Here is a 23,109-nt window from a genome sequence, read left to right as displayed (position 1 = left end):
TTCTTTCCTTTCCTACCTCCCTGCACTAAGGCAGTTGAAGATTTTTCTAATCTGTGAATACATCTGAGATTGATTCAACAGAGATTTCTGGAAGATAAGAGAAAGTTAGAGGTCCTCTTCTGGAAGAAAATACTGTTCCATTTAGTATAGGCTTGCTTTCAAACATATAGTCTTAATTGGAATACTTGTATTACTTTAGGTTTCCTAGCTCAGACTGTTAGGATGGGTCCTCAAATTGGCTTAAAAGGGGACTATAGGGTGTAAAAGGGGTATGTCAGTTATTGTGATTATTTTGGTTTTTAGTTAAGATTCTTATCTGTGCCGGGGACTAAGACATAAATTGCCCTAAATAATAAAGGGAGTGTGTTAGCTCATATTTAGGAAAGACCTGATTCTGTACCTGCACGTTTGCCACTCAGGGTCTCATTTCTCTCATTCTCTCAGTCAGGCTCCTCCTGACTTTCTCCTCTGCTCACAGCTCCAGGCTCTCCTTCCAAGGTCGAACAGTGACGATTGCACTTCCAGACCTCATTCTCTTACACCATCAGGGGAGGAGGCCGTCTCTCTGCAGCTGCTTCAGAAGAGAAAGAAAGTGTCACTCTCCTGGAGGGTCATACATGTCTCCCAACACACTGTCTCCAGCTGCTCCATGCCCTCATCCCTGAGCCAGTAACTATAACCAGGGTGTGGAAAACCCTGATTGGCTGAAGTCAGCCAAGGCCTGTCCCTGCCCCAGGGATGGAGTTCATCTGGAACAGACCACGTGATTGAGAATGGGAGAGAAATGGTTTCCTGTAAGACTTTTGGAGTGCTTGTTCCAGAAGAAGGGGAAAGGTGCTAAGCAGCTGACCCCGGTGGTCTGCTTCAATTGTTAATTCAGATTTTGAGCTGTGAATTAATAAGCCTTCTCTTACGGTTATAGAGATCATCCGTGCATCATGTGGACTGGAGGCTGCAGGAGAATTCCGGTTTTGGTATTCCATGCTGAGGCTATTCTGACAAAGGACAACAATATTCGAGTAATTGGAGGTAGGTGTGATTTTCCCCAGAGAGGGCAGGGCTGGTCGTGGCCCTGATAACCGCACCTGGAGAAAGTGATAACCACATTTAGACAGGGAAAGGGCCTTGGTCAGGAGAAGATTCTCATGATGTTTTATACTTGAAAGGATTATTTATGATTCCTTAAACTGTTTTCTGCATATTAAATTTTTTCCTTGTTTTTTTGTTTTTAGAGTTACGTGTACAAGTGTTTATGTTTTTTTTTGTTTTTAGAGATCATTGACGTACAGCACTGTAGAAGGTTTAAGGTGTGTGGCATGGTGATTTAACTTACATGTATCGTGAAATGATTATCACAGAAATTTTAGTGATAATTGTCTTCTTTAATTATGGTTAAAATACACATAACAAAATTATTATTTTCATCGTTTCAGTGGACAACTCAGCGGCATTTGGTACATTGATAGTATTGTGCCACCATCATCATTTTCTAATTCGAGAACATTTTCATCTAAAAGTAAACCCAGTATCCACTGAACAGTCATTCTACAACCCCCTCATGCCAGCTCCTAGAAAGCACTGGTTTTTCTGCCTCCATGCCGTTACCTAATCTGGATATTTCTTATAAATGGTCTCATACAACATGTAGCCTCTTGTGTATGGCGTCTTACACTTAGCATAATATTTTCAGGGTTCATCCATGTTGTAGTATATATCAGTACTTCATTCTTTTTGTGGCTGAATAATATTCCGTGGTGTACAGACATGCCACATTTTGTTTATCCATTCATCAGTTGATGGATAAATATGAAAGTAAAAGTCTCTCAGTTGTGTCCAACTCTTTGCAACCCTGTGGACTGTATGGTCCATGGAATTCTCCAGACCAGAATACTAGCGTGGGTAACCTTTCCCTTCTCCAAGGGATCTTCCCAACCCAGGGATCAAACCCAGGTCTCCTGCATTGCAAGTGGATTCTTTACCAGCTGAGCCACAAAGGAAGCCCAAATAATATTCCATTGTACAGATATACCACATTTTTTTATCCGTTCATCAGTTGACGGATAAATGTTTCCCTCTTTTAACTCTTGTAAATAGTGCTACTGTGAACATTCATGTACAATCTTTTGTTTGCTTTCAGTTCTCTTGGGTATATACCTAGGAATGGAATTGCTACATTGTATGGTAATTCTGTGATTAACTTATTAAGGAACTGCCAAAGGATTTTTCAGAGTGACTGTACAATTCTACATTCCCACCAGCAACATATGAGAGTTGGAGTTTCTCCATATCCTTACTAACATTCATTTTGTTTTTTTAGAATATAGCTATACTAATTGGTGTGAAGTGGTATCTTACTGCGGTTATGATTTATGTTTCCCTATTACTGTCATTGAGCATCATTTCATCCCCTGTGGCCATTTACATATGTTCTTTGGAGAATTGTCTATCAAGGTTTTTGCCTATTTTTTAATTGGCTTGCTTGTCTTTTTGTTGTTCAGTTGTAAGAGTTCTTTACACATTCTGGATACTAGAACCTTATCAGAAAAATTATTTCCAAATTTTTTTCCGGTTCTGTAGTTTGTCTTTTCATGCTCTTGATAGTTTTCTTTCGTGGCAGAAGTTTTTCATTTTGATGATGTTTAATATATCTACTTTTTCTTTTATTGCTTACACTTTTGGTGTCATATCTAAGAAATCATCGCCTAACCCAAAGTCATGATCCCTATGCTTTCTTCTAAGAGGTTTGTAGTTGAAGCTCTTACATTTAGAGCTAAGCAGTCTTTGGATGTGTTTTGAGTTAACTTACATACTGTGAGATAAGGTCCAACCTTCATTCTTTTACATATAGATAATCCCCCGCATGGGTAGTTGAAGTGACTGTTCTGTCCTTGTTGAATAATCTTGGGACTGTTGTTGAAAATCAATTGACTATTGAATGTATGGGTTTATTTCTGGACTCTCAGTATTCTGTCATTCTGTATGTTTATCCTTATACCAGTGCCATATTATTTTTTTGACTGTATCTTTGAGCTAAGTTTTGAAACTGGGAAATGTGAGTCCTCTAAGTTTGTTCTTCTTTTTTAAGTTTTTTTTTTTTTTTTTTGCTATTCAGGGTCCACTGCAATTCCATATGAATTTGGGACCAGCTTTTTCATTTCTGCAAGAAAGGCTGTTTAGATTTTGGTAGGGAGTACACTGAATCTGTAAATTGCTGCTGGAAGTGTTGCCATCTTACGTTTAAGTCTTCTAGTCCATGAACATGGGGTGTCTTCCTATTTATTTAGGTCTTCTTTATTTTCTTTAGCAATGTTTTGCAGTTTTCAGCATGCAAGTCTTATAGCTCCTTGGTTACCATTATTCCTCAGTATTTTATTCCTTCTGATGCTCTTGTAAATGGAATTGTTTTCTTAATTTCATTTTTGAGTTGTTCATTGTCAGTGTGTAAAATACTACGGATTTTTGTATACTGATCTTATGCTGAACTCATTTATTAGCTCTGATAGTGTGTGTGTGTGTGTGTGTGTGTGTGTGTGTGTGTGTGTATTCTTTAGGATTATTTCTGTGTAAGATCATGTGATCAGTAAATGGAGATTTATCAATCCCTCCCTCTCTCCCTCCTTCCCTCCCTTCCTTACCTGGCTAGAACTTCCAGTACAGTGTTGAATGGAAGTGATGAAAATGGGCATCTTTGTCTTAATCCTAATCTTAGGGGGAAAGGTTTCAGTCTTTTACCATTCAGTTTGATGTTAGCTCCAGGGTTTCATAAATGCCCTCTATCATGTTGAGGAAGTTCCCTTCTATTCCTTAGTTGAGTTTTTTCGTCATACAGCACTATTGGATTTTGTCAAATGCCTTTTCTACATCAATCAAGATGATTCTATGTCTTTTTTCCTTCATTTTATGAATGTGGTATGTTATGTTGATTGACTTTTGTATACCAAACCAGCCTTGCATTCCTGAGCTAAATCTCACTTGGGCATGGTATATGGTCCTTTTAATATGCTGCTGGATTTGGTTTGCTAGTATTTTATTGAGGATGTTTGCATCTATATTCATAAGGAATATTGTTTTCTGGTTTTCTCTTAATGCCTTTGTCTAGCTTTGGTGTCAGGGTAATGCTGGGCTCATAGAATGGGCTCCTTCATCCTCTTTGAAAGAGTTTGAAAAAGATTGGCTTTAAATGGGCTTCCCTCATTGGTAAAGAGTTCTAGTTGGTAAAGAATCTACCTGCAATGAAGGAGACCTGGGTTCGATTCCTGGGTTGGGACGATCCCCTGGAGAAGGAAATGGCAACCCACTCCATTATTCTTGCCTGGAGAATCCCATGGACACAGGAGTCTGGCAGTCTACAGTCCGTGGGGTTGCACAAGTTGGGCGCAACTGAGCAACTAAATCACCACCGCAGCTCTTTAAACGTTTGATAGAGCTCACCAGCGAGGCATTTAGTCCTGGGCTTCTCTTTGTTGACAGACTTTGGATCACTGGTTCAGCCTCTGCTTGTCTATTCCATTTCTTATTGGATCAGTTTTGGTAATCTGTGTGTTTCTCTGGGCTTTTTGCACATTTTATTCAGTTTATAAAATTTTGTTTGCATATAGTTGTTTTAGTGTTCTTTTATAATCCTTTTTATTTCTGTTAAACAGTAGTAATATCCGCACCTTCATTTCTGATTTTAGTGATTTGAATCTTTTTTTTATGTCATTCTTACTAAAAGTTTGTCCACTTTGAGAATCATTTTAAAGAGTTAGCTTTTAATTTTGCTTATTTTTGTTGTTGTTTTTCTATGCTTGTTGTTTGTTGTTTAGTCACTAAGTCATGTCTGACTCTTTGCTACCCCATGGACTGTAACACGCCAGGCTCCCCATCCTTCACTGTCTCCTGAAGTTTGTTCAGAGTCATGTTCAATTAATCATTGAGTCAGTGATGCTGTTTAACTGTCTTATCCTCTCCCACCCCCTTCTCCTTTTGCATTCAATCTTTCCCAACTTCAGGGTCTTTTCCAATCAATCAGCTCTTTGTATCAGGCAGCCAAAGTACTGGAGCTTCAGCTTCAGCATCAGTCCTTCCAATGAATATTCAGGGTTGATTTCTTTTATGATTGACTGGTTTGATCTCTGTAGTCCGAGGGACTCTCAAAAGAGTCCGCTCCAGCACCACAATTAGAAAGCATCAGTTCTTTGGCACTCAGCCTTCTTTATGGTCGAACTCTCACATCCTTACATGACTACAAGAAAAACCATCGTCTTCATTTCATTTACCTTCACTCATCTTTGATTTTAAGCAGTGCTCTGAATCCTGGCATTAGCCTGTAGCTGTCTGCAAAGGTCACATCCCATGCATCTGAACTTTTGTTGTATGATATAGTGGAAAGCATCTTTACATGGGTTCTGAGTCAATGCTTCAGATCCCAGCTTTGGCATTTACTAGCTGTGAATCTTGTGCAATCACTTACATTCTCTCAATCCATTTCATTATTAGTAAAATGGAGATGATGGCTACCTTGCAGGCATTGTGAGAGTGAGATCACGTTATGTTTAGCACACAGTAGGCACTCAAACTTTGTGCCGCTTCCTTTACTTGTTGAACAAGCTCTACTCTACTCTAAGAATGTCTTTAAGGTCTATCCCTGCCCCACGGTAAGCCAGAGTTCAGAGGAGGATTAGCACCTGCTTCTGGGATTTGAATTTTCCTCCCTCCCCAAGGGTCCTGGTGTTCTAATCCCTTCAGCGAGTTCCTAGGTTACCACTTAAAGGCATGTGATTCATTCATGTTCACAGAAGTTGAAGTCACTGAAGATTTATTAACATTTGCTGAGAATCTCCCTCTAAATATGGTTAGAGTCAAAACATCAAAGGTGGGTTAAAAACAACGAAAGTAAATAATCCTTCCCTCAAACATGTTTCTTTTTGGTTTGCTTGTCACCGTATTCTGTGGCAATAGGCAGACCCTTCTTTTCTAGAATATCTGACATTTATTGGACATTAGCATCCATCAATGTAATCATGCTATTATTCAAGCAGTCACAATTTTCTGGAGCCTATTAAGTTTTCAGATTTTTTTCCTGTGTTTTAAAAAAAGGCACTAAACTTGTTTTGTCAAACATTGTTTTTGAATTTTCTATATATTCCCAATTCCTTGAAGTTTAATAATTTTCTTCACCTTCCTTTATGAAAAGACCAATTTGAATGAGTTTTATTAGGTGCTTCCTGAGGTTTCTGGGTTGTTAAACACTCTTGGTCTGCTGGTGTTTTTTTTTCCCTCTGTCTTAAAATATAGCTGACATAGATCTGCTCAGATCATAATCCTGGGTTAAATCCCCTTGAGAAGTGTATCTAGGGCATTAGTTATCTTCTGTTGATCTTAGAGTGTGAGATACCAACCTTGTTTTTTCTGTTATTAAATGTTTCATTGAATTCACTGTTAATCTTTTTCATACAATAAGATTTCATATGCTTTATTTGTGAAATATTCCAGGAATATGTTTTTACTCACCATATCCATGTTTTTTCAAAATTACATGCTTTGAATATTTAAGTGGAATTGCATTTTAGAGGCAACGGATATTTTCACTTTAAAGTAATCTTTTCCTGGAATGAAGCATTTTATGTTTTGCCCCTGAATGTGTCAGTTTCATCAGTTTGCATTTGTATAGACTAGTACTGTCCAACAGAAATATGGTATAATTCTTCAGTAGCTTTATTTAAAAAAAAAAAAGCAGAAATAGGTGGAATTAACTTTAATAATATATTTTATTTAATCCAAAATATCATTTTCACATTTGCTCAGTATAAAAAAATCGTGACGATATTTTACATCCAGTGTGTGTTTTGCACTTTTAGTCCATCTCCATGTGGTGCAGAATTTTCATTGGAAGCATTTGGTCTGTGTTTGGATTTCATAAATGTTATAGTTTGAAATTATAGTAAATTCCTATGCTTAAGTTGTTCCAAACAAGTTTTCCAACTTGTACTGAGGCCAAATTGAGTATGAGTTTCAAAATTAAAAATCAATTAAAGTTACATAAGATGAAAAATTCAGTTCCTTTGTCATACTAGTCACCCTTCACGTGCTCAAGTCACACGTGGCTAGTGACTGCCATAGTCAGCAGTACAGGGCAGGACCGAGTTTTCTGACAGGGAGGCAAAAATACACTGTGTTGCCATTGAAAAGGTTATTCTTGAATTCTAAAGTAATTTTTAAAAAGTTAGTTTTATCTTCCTTCTAGTCCCACAAAGTCCTTAGAGCACGTCACTACTCTCTAGGTGCTTCTGTGCTGGACGTTAGATGATAGGTTCCTTGTTTGTCTTTTCTGTGCTACAGTTAGTTCTGGAACTTCCCAGGGGTCCTAGTACTTCAGATTGTCTTTTGGGATGCATGTGAGTGGTTGACGAGACAGTTCTACAGTCTCATAGTGGAATTGATGCGATGTGTATTAGAGTCTTAGGTGTTGGATATTTGGCAGTTTGCTCTCCCTGCCTCTTGTTTTTATATGGAAGAAAACATGGCTGAGGTCATTCTGACTTGAGCAGTTGGTTAATTCAGTTTAGAGTTGCAGTTCTCCACTGGATTCTGTCTGGGGAGAGGGAGCCCAGGTGTACCACGTATTGCTTGTTGATTTATTTATTTTCGGCTGCACTGGGTCTTCACTGCTGCTTGGGCTTTCTCTGGTTGCGGTGAGTGGGGGCTGCCCTCTAGTTGTGGTGTGCGGGCTTCTCTTTGCAGTGGCTTCTCTTGTTGCAGAGCACGGGGTCTAGGGGATGGGCTTCATAGTTGTGATTCATGGGTTTAGTTGTTCTGTGGCCTGTGGGATCTTCCTGGACGAGGGATCGAACTGATGTTCCCTGCATTGCAAGGCAGACTCTTAACCATTGGGCCACCAAGGAAGCCTCAGATGTTTCAGAAGAAGTCTAAGTGTATAACTTACTATGTATCCTATGTATCAGTATATATATTTGTAGCTATTTTGCAGTGGTTTTTTTTTTTTTCACTATACAAAATTTTTTCCTATGTATCAGCAAACTTTTTTCTTTTTCTTTTTTTTGGCTGCACCTTGTGGTTTGTGGGATCTTAGTTTCCCAACCAGGGATTGAACACAGCAGTGAAAGTGTCAAGTTCTAGCCGCTGGACTGTCAGAAAATTCCCTTATCAGCAAGCTTTCTTATTCTAAAAGCTCAACATGTATTAATTGATTCAATGCTTTTAGCTACCCTGTGAGATAAGTCCCTTTGTTATCAACCTCATTTTATAGGTGAGGAAATTGAGCATAGTGAAATTAAGTAACTTATTTAAGATGACAGGCAGGAAGTAGCAGAGCCAGAAGTTGAACCTTGGCAGTTTGACTCCACAGATACAGTTTTCCGTACACCTTACCGATGGTCTTCCCTGTGGCCTGGGGCAGGCACTGTAGAGCCGGCAGAACATCGGGTGCAGTCCTGGTTCCCAGCAGTTGATGTGTTCTTAGTCACTGAGTCGTGTCCAGCTCTTGCGACCCAATGGACTGTAGCCCGCCAGGCTCCTCTGTCCATGGGGATTTTCTAGGCCAGAATACTGGAGTGGGTACCATTTCCCTTCTCCAGGAGATCTTCCCATTTTCCCAACCCAGGGATCGAACCCAGGTCTCCCATATTGCAGGCGATTCTTTGCCATCTGAACCACCGGGGAAGCCCAAGAATACTGGAGTGGTAGCCTAACCCTTCTCCAGGGGATCTTCCTGACCCAGGAATCGAACCAGGGTCTCCTGCATTGCAGGCAGATTCTGAGGCTTGGGCTTTTTACACGCAAAACTGAGGATGTCAGTGATCAGCTACTATAATGAAAAAGACCTGGTTTTATTTCATTTTTCTGAACATTTTATTTAAAAAAATAAAATCTCCCACGTTATGAGAACACTACAGTGAATTCATGTGTACTGTTTCCCTAGCTTCACAGTTATTAACATTATTATTAACATTTTGTCATGTTTGCTTCTCCCTCTCTTTCTGCCTCTGAACCATTTGAGAATTAGTTCAAGTACATCACGCCTAAATACCTTATTCAACAAGTTTATCCTCAGAACAAGGGATCCTCTCTATAACCAGAGTACATTGATAACCCTCAGGAAATCTGCCATGGCTGAAACCCTCTTGTCTAATGCATAGTCTCTGCCCAGATTTCCTTATTGTTCCAATTTTGTCCTTTATCTTGGTCCCCCCCCTCCCAATTGAGTATCCAATCAGAGGTTGCATTTAGTTGTCATATTTCTTTAGTCTCCTTTATTATCTACATCCATTTAGTGGATTTTTTTTTTTTTTTTTTGTCTTTCATAGCATGGACATTTTTAAAGATTCCAGACTAGTTGCTTTGTGGATGTCCTTAAGTTTGGGCTTGTCAGATTGATTTCACATATTTAGATTCAGGTTAAAAAAAGTTGAAAAAATTTTCAGGACTATCACTTAATGAAGCCATGTGTCACTCAGTGCATCACATTGGGAAGCATATGGCATCATTTTATTGCATTATTAGTGATGACAAGTTAAATCGTTTGGTTAGATAGTGTTTACCAGATTGCTTCATTCTAAAGGTACTCTTGTCTCTTGTTATAAGCATTCTCTGTAGTGATGTTTTGAGATGTCTGAATAACCTATTCTCCACTTAGCCTCTCACTCATTGGTGGTCATTGTTTTTTGTCTGAATCACTTACTATTACAGTTTTTGTAAAATAGTGATTTTATATTTCAGTTTGTCCTTCTACATTTATTAGCTGGCCTTTCTGTAAAGAAGAGCTTCCCCTTCTATGTAGACAGAATAATAATCTTCCAAAGATGTCTACTTCCTAATCCCCAGAACCTGTGAAAATGTTACCTGACTTAGCAAAGGGGAATTGAGGTCATAGAAGGAATTAAAGTTGCTAATCAGCTAACCCTTAAGATAAGGAGATTCTTCAAGTGGGCCCAATGTAATTACAAGATAGGCATGGAATGCAGTGTGAGAAGGACCAGGCCTGCCATTGCTGGCTCTGAAGACAGAAGCAAGGGACAACCAGCCAGAGAATGGGGGCAGTCTCAGAAACTGGAAGAGGCAAGGAAATGGATTCCACCCAGAGCCAGTAGAAAGGAACGCAGCCCTGCCCATGCCTTGACGACACTTGTATTGGATTTCCACCCTAGAAAACTAGTATAGCTTTCTCACCTTCTTAGCAGTATGGATTCATGGGTGGTTTTCTCTTTTATAAGTGAGTTAAAAATCTATTTCTGTCAGCGTTCATTCTTACATTCCAATTGCCTCAAATTTGGCTTTGGGGAGCCCCTTCAAGACCCTGTGGCATGTTCTCAGTCCTGTGACTGTTCTCTTTCTTGGGATAGCAATATATTCCACGCTTACCTTGTGCTTTCCTTCCCCAACTTGAAACCAGGACTCAAACTCAAAAAAAACTTCTTAAATTTACTGTGATCATTGTATCTCCAAAAAGTGAATATGTGCCCTGGATTAAGCCATGTCACAATCTTAACAAATATACAAAATTGAGCAAAACAGTATGAGTAAATTAAAATTTCAATAAGTAATAAACATAAAGTAGAAAAAATAGAAATGCATTTCTTAATATATGAATTGTTCATTTACAAAATTAGTTGGATCGTTTATCCATAGTTGAATATTACTTATTGCTAGAGTGACACAGTTCAGCTAATTCCTCTTTGTATTGATCATTTTTATAGAGGTAAGCTCCAGGAAACCTTAGAACACACACTCTAGAGCATTGCACTGTGCTGTTTCTTATACTTGCCACTGCTTTTCTCATAACAATATTGTAAAGACAGTATAATAGTGATTGACCATTAGGAAAACTCCGTACCTGGGCTCTACAAGTTTGCTGCGGGAATGAGAAGTATGGAGTATCTGGCCTTATAGTTCCAGTCCTCCTGTGTCTGCTTGGCATGGTGTTCCTGCTAGGGCTGGGCAAGTGGCAGCAGGGATTTATGAATGTTTTCACATGAAGTTATAAAAAGAAATGCTTATCTTTAACTCTCGAGGTTGAATTTTGTTCCAGAGCCTGTTCATATGTTTCTGTATTATACTCACTCAGAAATTGTTCAGTGTGCAGTTCTTTTAAAAAAATCTTTCTGCCAAATTCTTAGCTAACAATTTATAGTGATGCGTAGAAAGAGATTGAATATAATGGGCCAGGGAAAATGTTAGCCTTTCGAGGTATATAGAAGCCTCACACGGTTACAGACATTCCTCTTAGCCAGGAGTGCAGAGTGCTCTCTGGGGCCTGGCAGGAGATGAGTGAGGTAGGCCAAGTGGGGAAGGTGCTGACCCCGGACAGCGAGGGTATGTACTGACAGGAGCATGTGCGTGTCTCTGCTTGACTGTTGCCTTGCCAAAGGGCGAGCCCAGGGTTGCCAGGGTTTTCAAGAGAAGTTCAGAAATCTATATTTTTATATGAATTCCTCCGATTGCAAAAGATTAGAAATTTAATTTAAAATTTTTTTAATTTTTAAAAAATATTTTTAATTCATTCATTTGGCTGTGCGGGGTCTTAGTTGTGGCACATGGAATCTTTGATCTTTGTTGCGGCATGCGGGATCTATTATAGCTCCCTGACTAGAGATCAAACCCAGGCCTCCTGCATCGGTGGTGTGGAGTCTTGGCCACTGGATCACCGGGAAAGTCCCTCAATTTTATTCATTTATTTTAACAGATTAAATTTTTTTGTTTTTTTGGCTGTGCTAGGTCTTCCTTGCAGCACAGGTTTTCCTCTAGCTGGGGTGAGTGGAGGCTACTCTCTAATAGCAGTGTGCAGGCTTCTCATTGGGGTGAATTCTCTTGTTGCCGAGCATGAGTTCTGGGCCGTGAGGGTTTCAGTAGCTGCGGCACAAGAGGCTGAGTGGTTGAGGCTCCCAGGCTCTAGAGTACAGGCTTCATAGTTGTGGCACATGGGCTTAGTGGCTCTGCGGCGGCCTGTGGGACCTTCCCGGATCAGGGGTGGAACCTGGGTCTTTGCATTGACAGGCAGATCCTTTATCCCTGAGCCACCAGGGAAGCCACCCTCAATTTTTTTTTTAAAGCACAATGAGGAACGAACAAGCCAGGTCTGCAGATTGGTTTTGGTCTGCGCATCACCAGTTTATCATATCTCTGGTCTAAGATATGCTGGTGATCAGAATTGTTGCACATGGGGCTATCTAGAACAGGGCTTCCTAGCCTTTTTTGGTGTAGTGAGTGGTGTCGGCAGTATGGGGAAGCCTGTGGATCTCTTCTCAGACTAATGTCTTTTAGGTGTATTTTAAAGATACACAAGACTACAAAGAAAATAAATTGTATTGAAATATAGTCTCAGAATATTTTTCAAAACCAAGTTTGTGATATGTATGCTTTTTATTAGTGTGCTAAATAACATGACTTAGTGGTAGGTCTGTTAACTCTATTAATTTTTAAATACTGTGAGAATAAGGGATTCTTTGGGGGGCTGTGCCTTGCTGCTTGCAAGTATCTCAGTTCTCCAACCAAGGACTGAGCCCAGGCTGCCGCAGTGAAAACCTACAGTCCTAATCACTGGGCCACCAAGGAACTCCTGAGAATAAGGGGTTTTCTAAGATAACTGAACAACTGTAAAAGAATCTTAGAGTACTTGCTGTCTATGGGTGGCAGGGTCACAGGCACAGCTAGTACCATTCTGCTTTGTTGCTTACACTCCTGATTGAAGGTACTGTTAAATTGCAACTAGAAATTACTGAAAACAAGGATGTCATTTCTCCCCCCACCCCCACCCCATGTTTTGTGAAGCTCTGTGAACCTCAGGTTCTCTGGTTAAGATCCGCTTGTTCCAAAATAATCCACTTATTAGTAGCATAAGAATAGCAGTATAATGTTGTTTTGTGTAATTATGGCAGCCACCATATTACTGTTTATCTCTTTTATTCCTTTCTCCACAGTTAACTTTCCTGTTATTGAACTTGATTCTGTTTTTTTTTAGAACGTTATCACTTGTCTTACAAGATTGTACGAACAGACAGTCGCCTGGTACGCAGCATTCTGACAGCCCATGGATTTCATGAAGTAAGCTCATTTTCATTACCTTACCTGATTTGCTCAAAAGCTGAAAATCCCAACTACCTAACTGACTATGATCTAACAAGGCTAGCTCTAGAAAGTACATGGGACCCCTACTTAGAGATGATGCAGAATTTGCACTGACTTTCTGAGTGGCTTTACTGTGAAATACATGGAAAACATTTCCACAAGATTGTGTGGGTTTTGTTTTTTTTTTTTAATTTTTTTCCTTGCTATGTTTTTAGGCATGGGCTAGAGGCAGAGATATCCATAAGGAATTGTTTAATACTCAGTTAAAGCTCTTTGATTACAAGCAACAGAAACAGACTCTGCCTAACTTAAACCAAAAAGGAAAGGAATTTGTAATAAAGATGTGCATAGAGTGGCTGGCAGAATCAGAGGAACAGCTGAAAAAGCAGGCCTTTGAAAGGGAGACTGCAATAGCCCCAGGGATCCGGCAACAGAAGTCTTCAGGACCAGCTTTGCTGCTGTGGAATGAATTGCCTCTATTCATTGTCCTTGTGCCTTTCTCCACTCAAGAACTGCACTCTGGAGATGGAATGATTGGACTAGCTTGAGTCAAGGGTCTACTCCTTGGGGGAAAGGAGGGGTGGGTGATTGGCAGGTTCTTTAAAACCTTAGGAGTATGTTATTCCCAAAGAAAACTGGGAAAATGGGGATGTTGGTATCAATAGGGACAGGTAAAAATGCTGGACAGACTTCCATTGTAGATATTTTGAGACAATTGATAAAAGTCTAGTTGCTCACTTCTTATCTTAGGTTGAGATGTGAAGTAGATATTTTGAGGAAGTTCTGATACCAGTTTATATCCTGCCTTTGTTGATCTTTTATCTCCAGGCCTTAAAGTGGTACCTGCTGAATCAGAGGCAGAGGGTACATAATTGTTGAATGAATGAACAAATGAATTCTAGTGAATGAATGAATTCTGAGTTGGTATAAGGTTTTAGATCTGATATCACTTTGTACTCAGCATCTGCAAGGACAGTCTGATAAGGGAGTCCTCATCTCTCACTTTGATATGTAAGAATATTAAGAGGTATCATGGACTTCTATAAGAGAGTTAATTCTACTCTTTGCAGGTAGTACTTGTCCAACTCTCACAGTTCTTTAAACTTGCTTATCCCCGTGTTCTTACACTCAGCTTTTTTGTCTTACTAGGATCAGATCCTAATGGGCCCACCCCCATGAGTGCTCTGTGGGTGAATAATCTCTATGGCTTTTTCTTCCATTTTTCTTCCAGGGGCTGTCTGGTGGTTCCTATCTTGTCTTTTTATCTGCCCTTAGGTTCATCCGAGCAGCACTGACTATAACCTAATGTGGACAGGATCCCACCTGAAGCCCTTCTTACTTCGTACCCTCTCTGAAGCACAAAAGGTTAATCACTTTCCCAGGTAATGCTCTTGCAGCTACTTTGCTCCATTTAAAGGTACCTGACATTGAGGCGTGTAGCCAGCAGAGATAATTAACATCTTTAAAAAAAAAAAAAAAAAGGAAGTCTGTGATATAGGGCAGCCGTCTCTAAATCAGACTGAGGTGTTCACCTTCCTGGATGTAGCTGAAGACTTTGCGAGAGCTCTGTAGGATGGATGGTTTTAAAATACACTACTCTGGATTGCAAATCCCATAGATTCTCTTTCCTCAAATCGAGCTGCTTGTGAGCCCCTCAATGTGGCTAGATTCTCACCTCTCACCTTCTTTTTCAGTTACTGTTTTTCCCCTTTATAAAAGAATAGCCCACCTAGATTCTTAATATGTATATTATGCACAGATGTAAAACTTTCCAGAGTTCCAAATATGGAATGAAAAAAATTGATGTTTACTCCAGGTAATAGTATAATGAATCTTTTAGCCTGTTAGTGATTTCTATTTCTTTGCTTTTTAACAGAGTTAAAGAAGGACATGATCAAGTTGTCAGCTGATAAATCATTAAATATAAATTTTAATGATAGGTCATCTTATGGCTTTTGACTTATAATTAGTAAATAGTTCAAAGAATTGAGGATCATTGCTGTATTAAACTTCTTCCAGTCTCATTGGTTAATGTCAGCCTCGAGAGGCAATACTGCTTAGTAGCTAGAAGCAGGAGCTCTGTAGCCAGTTTGCCTGGGCCCAGATCTCGGCTCTGCTGACTGATCTTGGGCAGGTGAGCTTTCTGAGCTTCAGCTTTCTCATTTGTAAAAAGAAGATACTAATAACACACACTTTGTAGGACTATAGTGAGGATTTTATGTATCAAGATCTGAAGTGCTTAGAACATCACATGCCTGCCACATAGTAAACACTGTATATAAGTGTTAGCTACTATGTTTCTCAGTGTTTACATCTATGAAAAAGAAAACAGGAATAGAATTGATGCTGAATCCCCTGCTTTATTCTAGCAGTGAGTAATACTCAACGACAGAGAGATACATGGCCGAGATTCATGGTCTGTTGGGGAAGAGGGCAGGTAATCTCATCTATCTAATGAAGAGATGCAAATCTAATAAAAATTTTGTTAATTGCTCAGTGGTTATGTTATATTTTATTTCCAGGACTTATGCCCCAGTTACTCACTCAGGAAGTTTTCTTTTTAAGCACTTCATGTATTTTACTCCTCATTTTTATGAAATGAAGTTTTCTTCTTGATTATTCAGTTCTACTGTCTCATATTCAGTTAATGTGTATAAATACTGAGCTTATGCTGTCTCTGACGTAAAATAATTTCTTCATCATCTTAGATAAGTGTGTATTTTAAATCTTTTCAGCAGGTTCCAATTTTATTTTATATTTGAGCTTTATGGGCAGAAAATAGTTTAAACCTTAGTTTCTTCCTTAATGTCTGGAGATGGGACTGGTTTTCTAAATGGGCGACTGGTTAGTTGAAGTAAATCAGATGCAGCTATTTTAAAGAAATATTTAAACAGTCTTAAAATAGCCCACAGTAGAGACTGCATTCCTAATGCCTGTTAGTAATATATTATTTATTTCAATAGCTTTTGAAATATGCTGTAGGTATATAGGAATTTCATCTCAATTTGAACTCAGTATTCATAAATTCTAACCTATGTTTTCTTGACTCCTGTTTGAATTGGAGGAGCTCAGCTGACTCATGTACAAGAGGAATGCAAACACTTAAAATGTTTCCAATATTAGTGTGCACTCTTTTAATGTAACTTTTTATTCTAAATAATTGTAGACTTTGAGAAAAGTTGCAGAAATAATAATACAGAGTTCCTTTGTTTTCTTTACCTGGTTTTCCTTCTGTTAACATCAGCTATAACCATAGTGTAATTATCAAAATGGAGAAATTAATTTTAGTATGATATACATTATAATCAAAAGTTACAGTGTTTATGGTGTTTTGATGAATTGTGTACTATGTTCCTGTAATGATAGGTCTATATGTGTATAACAGACACAGCCTTAAGATCACAGGAAATGAGAAAGTATTAAATATAATTTGTATGCACATTTTTCTTATAGAAAACGTATAATATAACGTAAAAGACACAAACGCTGAATCTGTTATGTTAGGCTAAGCTGTTTGTGGGAAACGTAATGGAAGAAGCAAACGCAAGGGTGAAAGGAGGGAATCATGTCTGGGTGGGAGTATGAGGGTGGCTTTTGGGGCGCTGGGAATGTTCTGTGCTCAGTGGTGGTCAGACAGGTAGACTGAAGTTTATCATGCTCTCATTTGTGACTTGTTTATTTTCCTGTTTTTAATGTTAATTTTAGTAAAAAAATACAATATTTTAAAAAGTGAAATATTTACTGATGAGGAGAGCCTTTTCTTTTATAATACTTTGAAAATGCACAGTGGCTAATGAATCCTATTGTTATTGAGGTTCCCTTGAATATACTTAAAAGGATACTGTTATAGTTTTATTTTAAAACTATATTTGCCATTCATTAGATCCTTTGGAACAATTTAAGTTTATGATGAAAAATCTTACATGTCAACTAGAAATATACGTGGTTTCCCAAAATTTGTATCAGGAGTACCAAGCAAAAATGTTTGGAGACCACTAATACTGGATAGCTGTACGAGAATGTGTTGTTTTTCTTATCCTCTGGTTCAGTGTTTCTAATTGCTTAATGATAAGCATCACTGGGGGTACATTACAGTCACAGGTCTTAACGGCAGATTCAAGGAGTCACCATTTCCAGAGAAGGTGTATATTTAAAAAGCACCTTCCAGGTGCTTAATCTTTCTTGGTAAATATATTCCTAGAAAGTTATATATTTTAAAAGCAATGAGTGATCCATATCTCAGTCAAGTTCAAAGATCACTGATTTAGACCAGATCAGTTTTCTGGACCATCTGTAGCAAAATCACCTGGGATACATGTTTAAATGCAGAATCCTAGACTTCATCCTCCAATTTTGGGAGATGTGATCTTGGAACGTTCATTTTTAAGGAACTTTTATGAGTGATTCTTATGCACACTAAAATTTGAGGACCTCTGCTCTAGATTGAAGGAGGACAGTGGGTAAGGAAGAAGTGTTGGTGATACCTAGATCTGGCAAAGAAACCTTTGATTTTAAGAAATCAAAGTGAAAATTTTGAACTGAACAACAGATGGAATGTGTTTTTAATGGTTATAGCAAAGATTCTTGGATGGTCTTTAAACAGTGCAACAACCCAAAGACTCATGAATGCAGTCATGGCTAACTGAAGCCCGTCTTTGTAGTTTGCCAGCTTCTAATCCCTGATTGGTAGCAGTGATTGCCCTGGTTTTAAGGTGATAATTTCCTTGACAAAGTGATAGATTTGGGGTATAAGACTGTCCCCAGTAACTGCTCATGAACTAGGAACTCTTTAACATAGGAGAACCTCTGAGTCATAGTTTACTGAAATGAAAATGCTTTTATGAAACTTAGGTCATATGAACTAACCCGGAAGGACCGACTGTACAAAAACATCATTCGAATGCAGCATACACATGGATTCAAGGCTTTTCACATCCTCCCCCAGACCTTCCTGCTGCCAGCTGAGTATGCGGAATTCTGCAGTAAGTGCTTGACTCCTGGTGCCCCATCCCCAGCCCCCAGCCCTCATCCCCAACCCCAGAAACTGAACTTGGGGCAGAGTTATTTACTCCCAAGGGCTTTTCAAATCCTTAAGAAGTTGTTCCTTTAGTGGAACAGCTGCAGAGATAACTTTAACACTGTTTTATTCTGAGTATGTCTGTGTGTGTTTATTCTTAGTAAGCTTGTCAGTGTCAGGTATGTAAGGACACATTGGGGTGTCATATAAATGAGCTCCTGTCTAATACGAAAAGTGCTTTTTCATTGACGAGTTAGTGCCCATGTAAGGATGGATATACTTCTGCATATGAACTACAGATGCACCCTTTTCGGTATCTCTCTTCCTCTTGTCATTTAAGGAATGTTTGTCACCTCAACTTTTGGACGTGTGTGACTTATGTTCTTCGGGGGTACAAGTATCACGCATCTTTTAGTGTTAGGGTTTAGAGGTGCCAGTTCATCTCCCTGTTTCCTTGGAGTTTAGACTAATTGAAATATATTCATGGGAGTGCAATAGTAATGTGGATGTCCGCTGTCTTTTTGGTTAAGCTAGATAGGAATGTGTGGCCTGCATCCAGGTGTCATTGTTTCTTTTGCCTTAAAGTGAACTTAGGCCTCTTTATGTCCAGACAGAGGAGACAGGCTATTTCAGGTTGTGCTCCTTGGTGGGCAGAGCCTGTCTCAGTAGACTTAGTGCACAGAAGAGGCATAAGTACAGAGAAGTAGTGAGGCAGGTCTTTTGGGAGAGTCTAAATAGAAGCAAAGAACTGACTCATTTGAAAAGACCCTGTGCTGGGAAAGATTGAAGGCGGGAGGAGAAGGGGATGACAGAGGATGAGATGGTTGGATGGCATCACCGACTCGATGGACATGGGTTTGAGTAAGCTCCGGGAGTTGGTGATGGACAGGGAGGCCTGGCGTGCTGCAGTCCATGGGGTCGCAAAGAGTCGGACGCAACTGAACTGAACTGAAATAGAAGCAGTAATAATAGCTGATGAACATTTTCTTTCTGTTAAGCCCTCTTCTAAGTGGTCTCTTACTCTGAAGTAGGAACTGTTACTACTCCCAGCTTTGTAGGTGAGAAGACTAAGGTACAGAGAGGTTAAGTATCTTTCCATAGGTTATACAGGTGTTTGGTTCCAGAGCCAAGCTCCTCACCATTGTGCCTTGTGGCTAAAGACACGGGGTGTGCACACAATGACCGTCTCTCAATACCTCCCTCGAGTGAAGCCACTTCTATGAGGGAGATCAGATTCAACACAGGATAGACAGACGGATAGTTTTCTTCTCACTAAGTCCAAGAGAGAGACTCTTCCTCTATCACGAGGAAGCATGGAAAGAGGAAGAGAAGGCTTGCTCTAGACTTCCTGGCTTTGATTCTGCTAACCTGTTGGACTTTTCAGTCTGGTCCGGTCGCACAGTGGGGTGTTCATCCTCTGGGACTCGGGTCAGGGGTGGTCACAGGCCTGCTTCACCTCGGAGAGGCCGTTCCTCTGAGAGCACTTGTTGCCCATGCTGGGACTAGTGGTTCAGTGTTGGTCCACAGCAAGCTCTAGAATGGGTCAGAACAGAGAATTCAGTACATGAATTAAGTTAACTTCAGAGCGACAGTGTACTCAGAGCTGAACATTTGTAGTTAGGGGGTTTTAGCCACAATACCAGAACCTCCTGTGTCTTAACCTTTCTCCTCTGTTCACTGGGACTGTTACCTCTATAAATATTATAGTGCTGGGATGTTCAAGTAGCTTAATACATGGAAAGCACTTGGAATGGGGCCTGATAGGTACATAACACATGTTCAATAATATTTCCTATTTCAAGTTATGTTGAGATGCATCGTTAAATAAAAAAAGTAAAAAAATTATGTAGTAAGCCAACATGATAGCCTAAAAATGCCTCAGCTACCACGTCAGCAATGTAAAAGGGTTCCTGATAATGAACACCTCCTGCTATTGTATCCCTAATGAGAAACCAAAGTCTAGAATAATTCTGTATTAAACACTAAAGGGATATTAAGTTGAAAATTCCCTTTTCCCTCTCCACTAGCTCCTATTCTGTGGTTCTTCCCCACCCTTTGGAGGCCGGTTTGAGGGCTGAATGCTCATTCAGAAGGTTGGATAGAGTTAGAGTGCCCCCATCTGTTCAAGCCTGACTTGTTTTTCAGTAGAATTGCTACTGCAGCATATTCTTCAAATTGTTATGGGTTCTGCATTCTAGAAGGGCAAGAGGAGTGTCACATTTTGGACCTGGTGTGGATTTGAGGTGCCTACCGGCTTCCATGTGGTGATGTTTTGCAGGCAGTTGTAAAAGCAGTTTTGAATTTTGGCCAGGGATATAGATTCTTGAAGTTGTAGATGTGGAGGTGGATATGATTACCACGGACGAGAAAAAGAGAGAGAGGAAGAAGCACAGAGAAATCAGAGTGGAGAGAGAGGTTGAAGATACGAGCAAAGGAATGAGATCCCAGACGAGGCAGGAGAGAGTTTGATCAAGAGCGCGAGTAGAAGGGTGAGTCTCTCCCCTGAAAGGTGGAAGGAAGGAAGCTAAGTGGTCATTGAGATAGCACTTTTCGACAGGAGGGAAGCAGGTGAGTGGGTTTATGTTACAAATTACCAGCTTTCCTGGTGAGGAGGGCGATGAGGACACATAACAGGAATAAGGGGCCTGGGGTTGGGTTGGGTGTTTGAGGAGCAGAAAGGCGTGTGAATAGCCTGCAAAGGGCTTTTGGAAGAGAACTGGTAAGGAACATGAGGGCTGCCTGAAGATGATAGAGATAGCAGTCAAGGCAGGTCTCATGAATTTGTAGCTTTCTGTTCTTATAAGGGAAAGCCTGAAATGCATCTTTGCAGAGACCAAGCCCACAGACCAAACACTGCCTCAGGAGATGTGAAAGCGTGGATATTGCCAAACTGTTTCCAGTAATTAGAATGTGAGGCTTGGAGTATACGGACCAGATCTTGCTGGATTCCCGGTGCCATTGCTGCTAGTGTGATGGTGTGTGGTACAGTTGGAGGTCTGTGACACCAAAGATCCTAAGCAAAAATCTTGCCAGCTGCAGCCACGTCCCCCCAGTGGACAACTTTCCTAAACAGGAAGAAGGAAGACAGGGTGGCACCAATATCAGAAAGGCAGAGACCTTACCCCACAGTCCAGCAGATTCCTGGTTACTCCTCACGGGCCAGAATTTGTGTCCTCTGGCTATCTTTAGATGTAAGAGAGGCAGAAGTAATTCAAAGGAATGAGCAAAACTTTGATGTCAGCCAGTTAACTGCAGATGACTGGATTTCATAGCTATCAGTAAACTTATAGAATCCTAATAGTAGGATTATGAGAGATCTCATAATTTGAATCAGACTTAAAGCCTGCATTTTAAAGATTAGACTGGATAATTAGAACTCAGATCTTCCTACTCCTGATTCAGTGCTTTTTCCTCTGGACCGAGCATGCTGCCACCCTAGGAGATAGGAGGCACTGGAAAGAATTGGGCCCCCGGTCTAGTATATTTCGTCCTGACAGACTGCCCAGCTCTTTGCCCTGCCTCTGCTTCTGATGCACCTTTTTGGAACCTGTGAAAGAAATCAATCCTTGTTCTGAAATACAAGAAATCAAGGAGAAACGACTAGCATAAAGGACAAATTTTTGGTTTTTAAGATTTTGAGACTATAAAAGTGAAGCACCAATAGAAGCAACAAATTCTGATAAGGCCAATCGACAAAGTAAGGTTTGTTAAAAGTGTTAGATGGCAGAAGTTGCATTTAGCTAGATTTTCCCTGTTCTGAAAACAAGCTTTTTCTTCATTCATTTGTTCCCAGAGGGTTCTGTCTCCAGTGAGGTCTGGTCATTTTCTGTGGCATTCCTTGGCTCCCTCCCTTCCTCTTTGTGAATGTCTGATTTCTTGCTTAGTGTTTGCCTTTCTGCTGGGCTAATCTCTATGAAGGTGAAGACTGCATTCCACACACTCGAGAACCGCTTGACACGTGTTGGGTACTTAGGAGTACTGAATGAATGAAGTTTAAAAAATCTTTTTGTTTTCTTTTAATAGTTCCCTTTTGTTTTCAATCTATTGTAATCTCGGAATTTGGGGATAATGGCAAAATGGAAAAAATAAAGTGTATACATAGACATGTATTCAGTGGCTTCACTTTATAGAGATTAATAAAGGTTAATTTGTCTTATAACTGTAAATATGCCATCCATTATAAGACTCTAAAATTACATAAATTATACTTTCTGAAAGGTAATATAGTCATGGCACAGAGAAGTACAAAACGATAATCAGTGAAAAGCCTTTTCCTCCTCTCTTTCTCAGTCATCTAGTTCTCCCCAGAAGTGATCAGTATAGTATTTATATGTATACTTCTAAAGATATTCTAAGCACTTACTAGCACATGACCTGAGTGTGTTTGTGAACACATGGGAGTGTATGATACCCAGTGCCTTGCACTTTACTTCTTTTCAGTCAACAGCCTGTCTTTGAGCTCATTCCCTCTCAATAACATTCTCATTTTGTGTGTCTGCTTAGTATTTCATTATGTAGAACAGATGTCTGCAAACTACAGCTTTTGTGTCAAATCTGGTCTCATGAACTAAAAATGCTTTTTACATTTTTAAATGGTTGGGAAAAAAAAATCAAAGATGAATAAAATTTTGTGGCATGTGGAAATCATAGGAAATCTGGTGTCCATCCATAAAGTTTTGGGGAACCCAGCCATGCCCCTTTGTTTACATATTCTTTCTGGTGGCTTTTGAGCTACAGTGACAGAATTGAGTAGTTGCAATAGAGATTGCATGGCCTGCAAGATTCTTGAAGGTGGTTTGTGACAGTAATAGACTAACATCTGAATATGTGCCTTATTTTGTCTTCATCCTCTCATTCAAGAAGGGAAGTGATGGAAGAAATATATTATGTAATTTTGCTGTCTCCTCTTTCCTCCGTATCTCCTTCCCTCCTCTCTCTCTCTTCTCATTTTTAAGGCTAGTCCAAAAATACAGGTCATTTTAGCTGCTGCCCTTCGCTTGGAAATTTGGAAAATTCTTTGGGTACCTGAG

At 39.7% G+C, this 23,109-nt stretch overlaps 1 protein-coding gene across 1 annotated transcript in view; it reads left to right on the top strand.

The window, feature by feature from the left end:
• Nucleotides 1–23,109, top strand: part of TTLL5 (tubulin tyrosine ligase like 5) — a 309,724-nt gene that overhangs the window by 5,067 nt on the left and 281,548 nt on the right. The window contains exons 2-5 of the mRNA XM_068963929.1: nt 923–1,029; nt 12,956–13,038; nt 14,338–14,444; nt 17,914–18,044. Of these exons, the coding sequence (XP_068820030.1) occupies nt 923–1,029; nt 12,956–13,038; nt 14,338–14,444; nt 17,914–18,044 (428 nt within the window). The remainder of the gene's footprint in view (nt 1–922; nt 1,030–12,955; nt 13,039–14,337; nt 14,445–17,913; nt 18,045–23,109) is intronic.

This window comes from Capricornis sumatraensis, chromosome 2 (genome assembly GCF_032405125.1).
Source record: "Capricornis sumatraensis isolate serow.1 chromosome 2, serow.2, whole genome shotgun sequence".
Lineage (NCBI taxonomy): Eukaryota > Metazoa > Chordata > Mammalia > Artiodactyla > Bovidae > Capricornis > Capricornis sumatraensis.
This window is presented reverse-complemented; position numbering and strand designations above follow the sequence as displayed.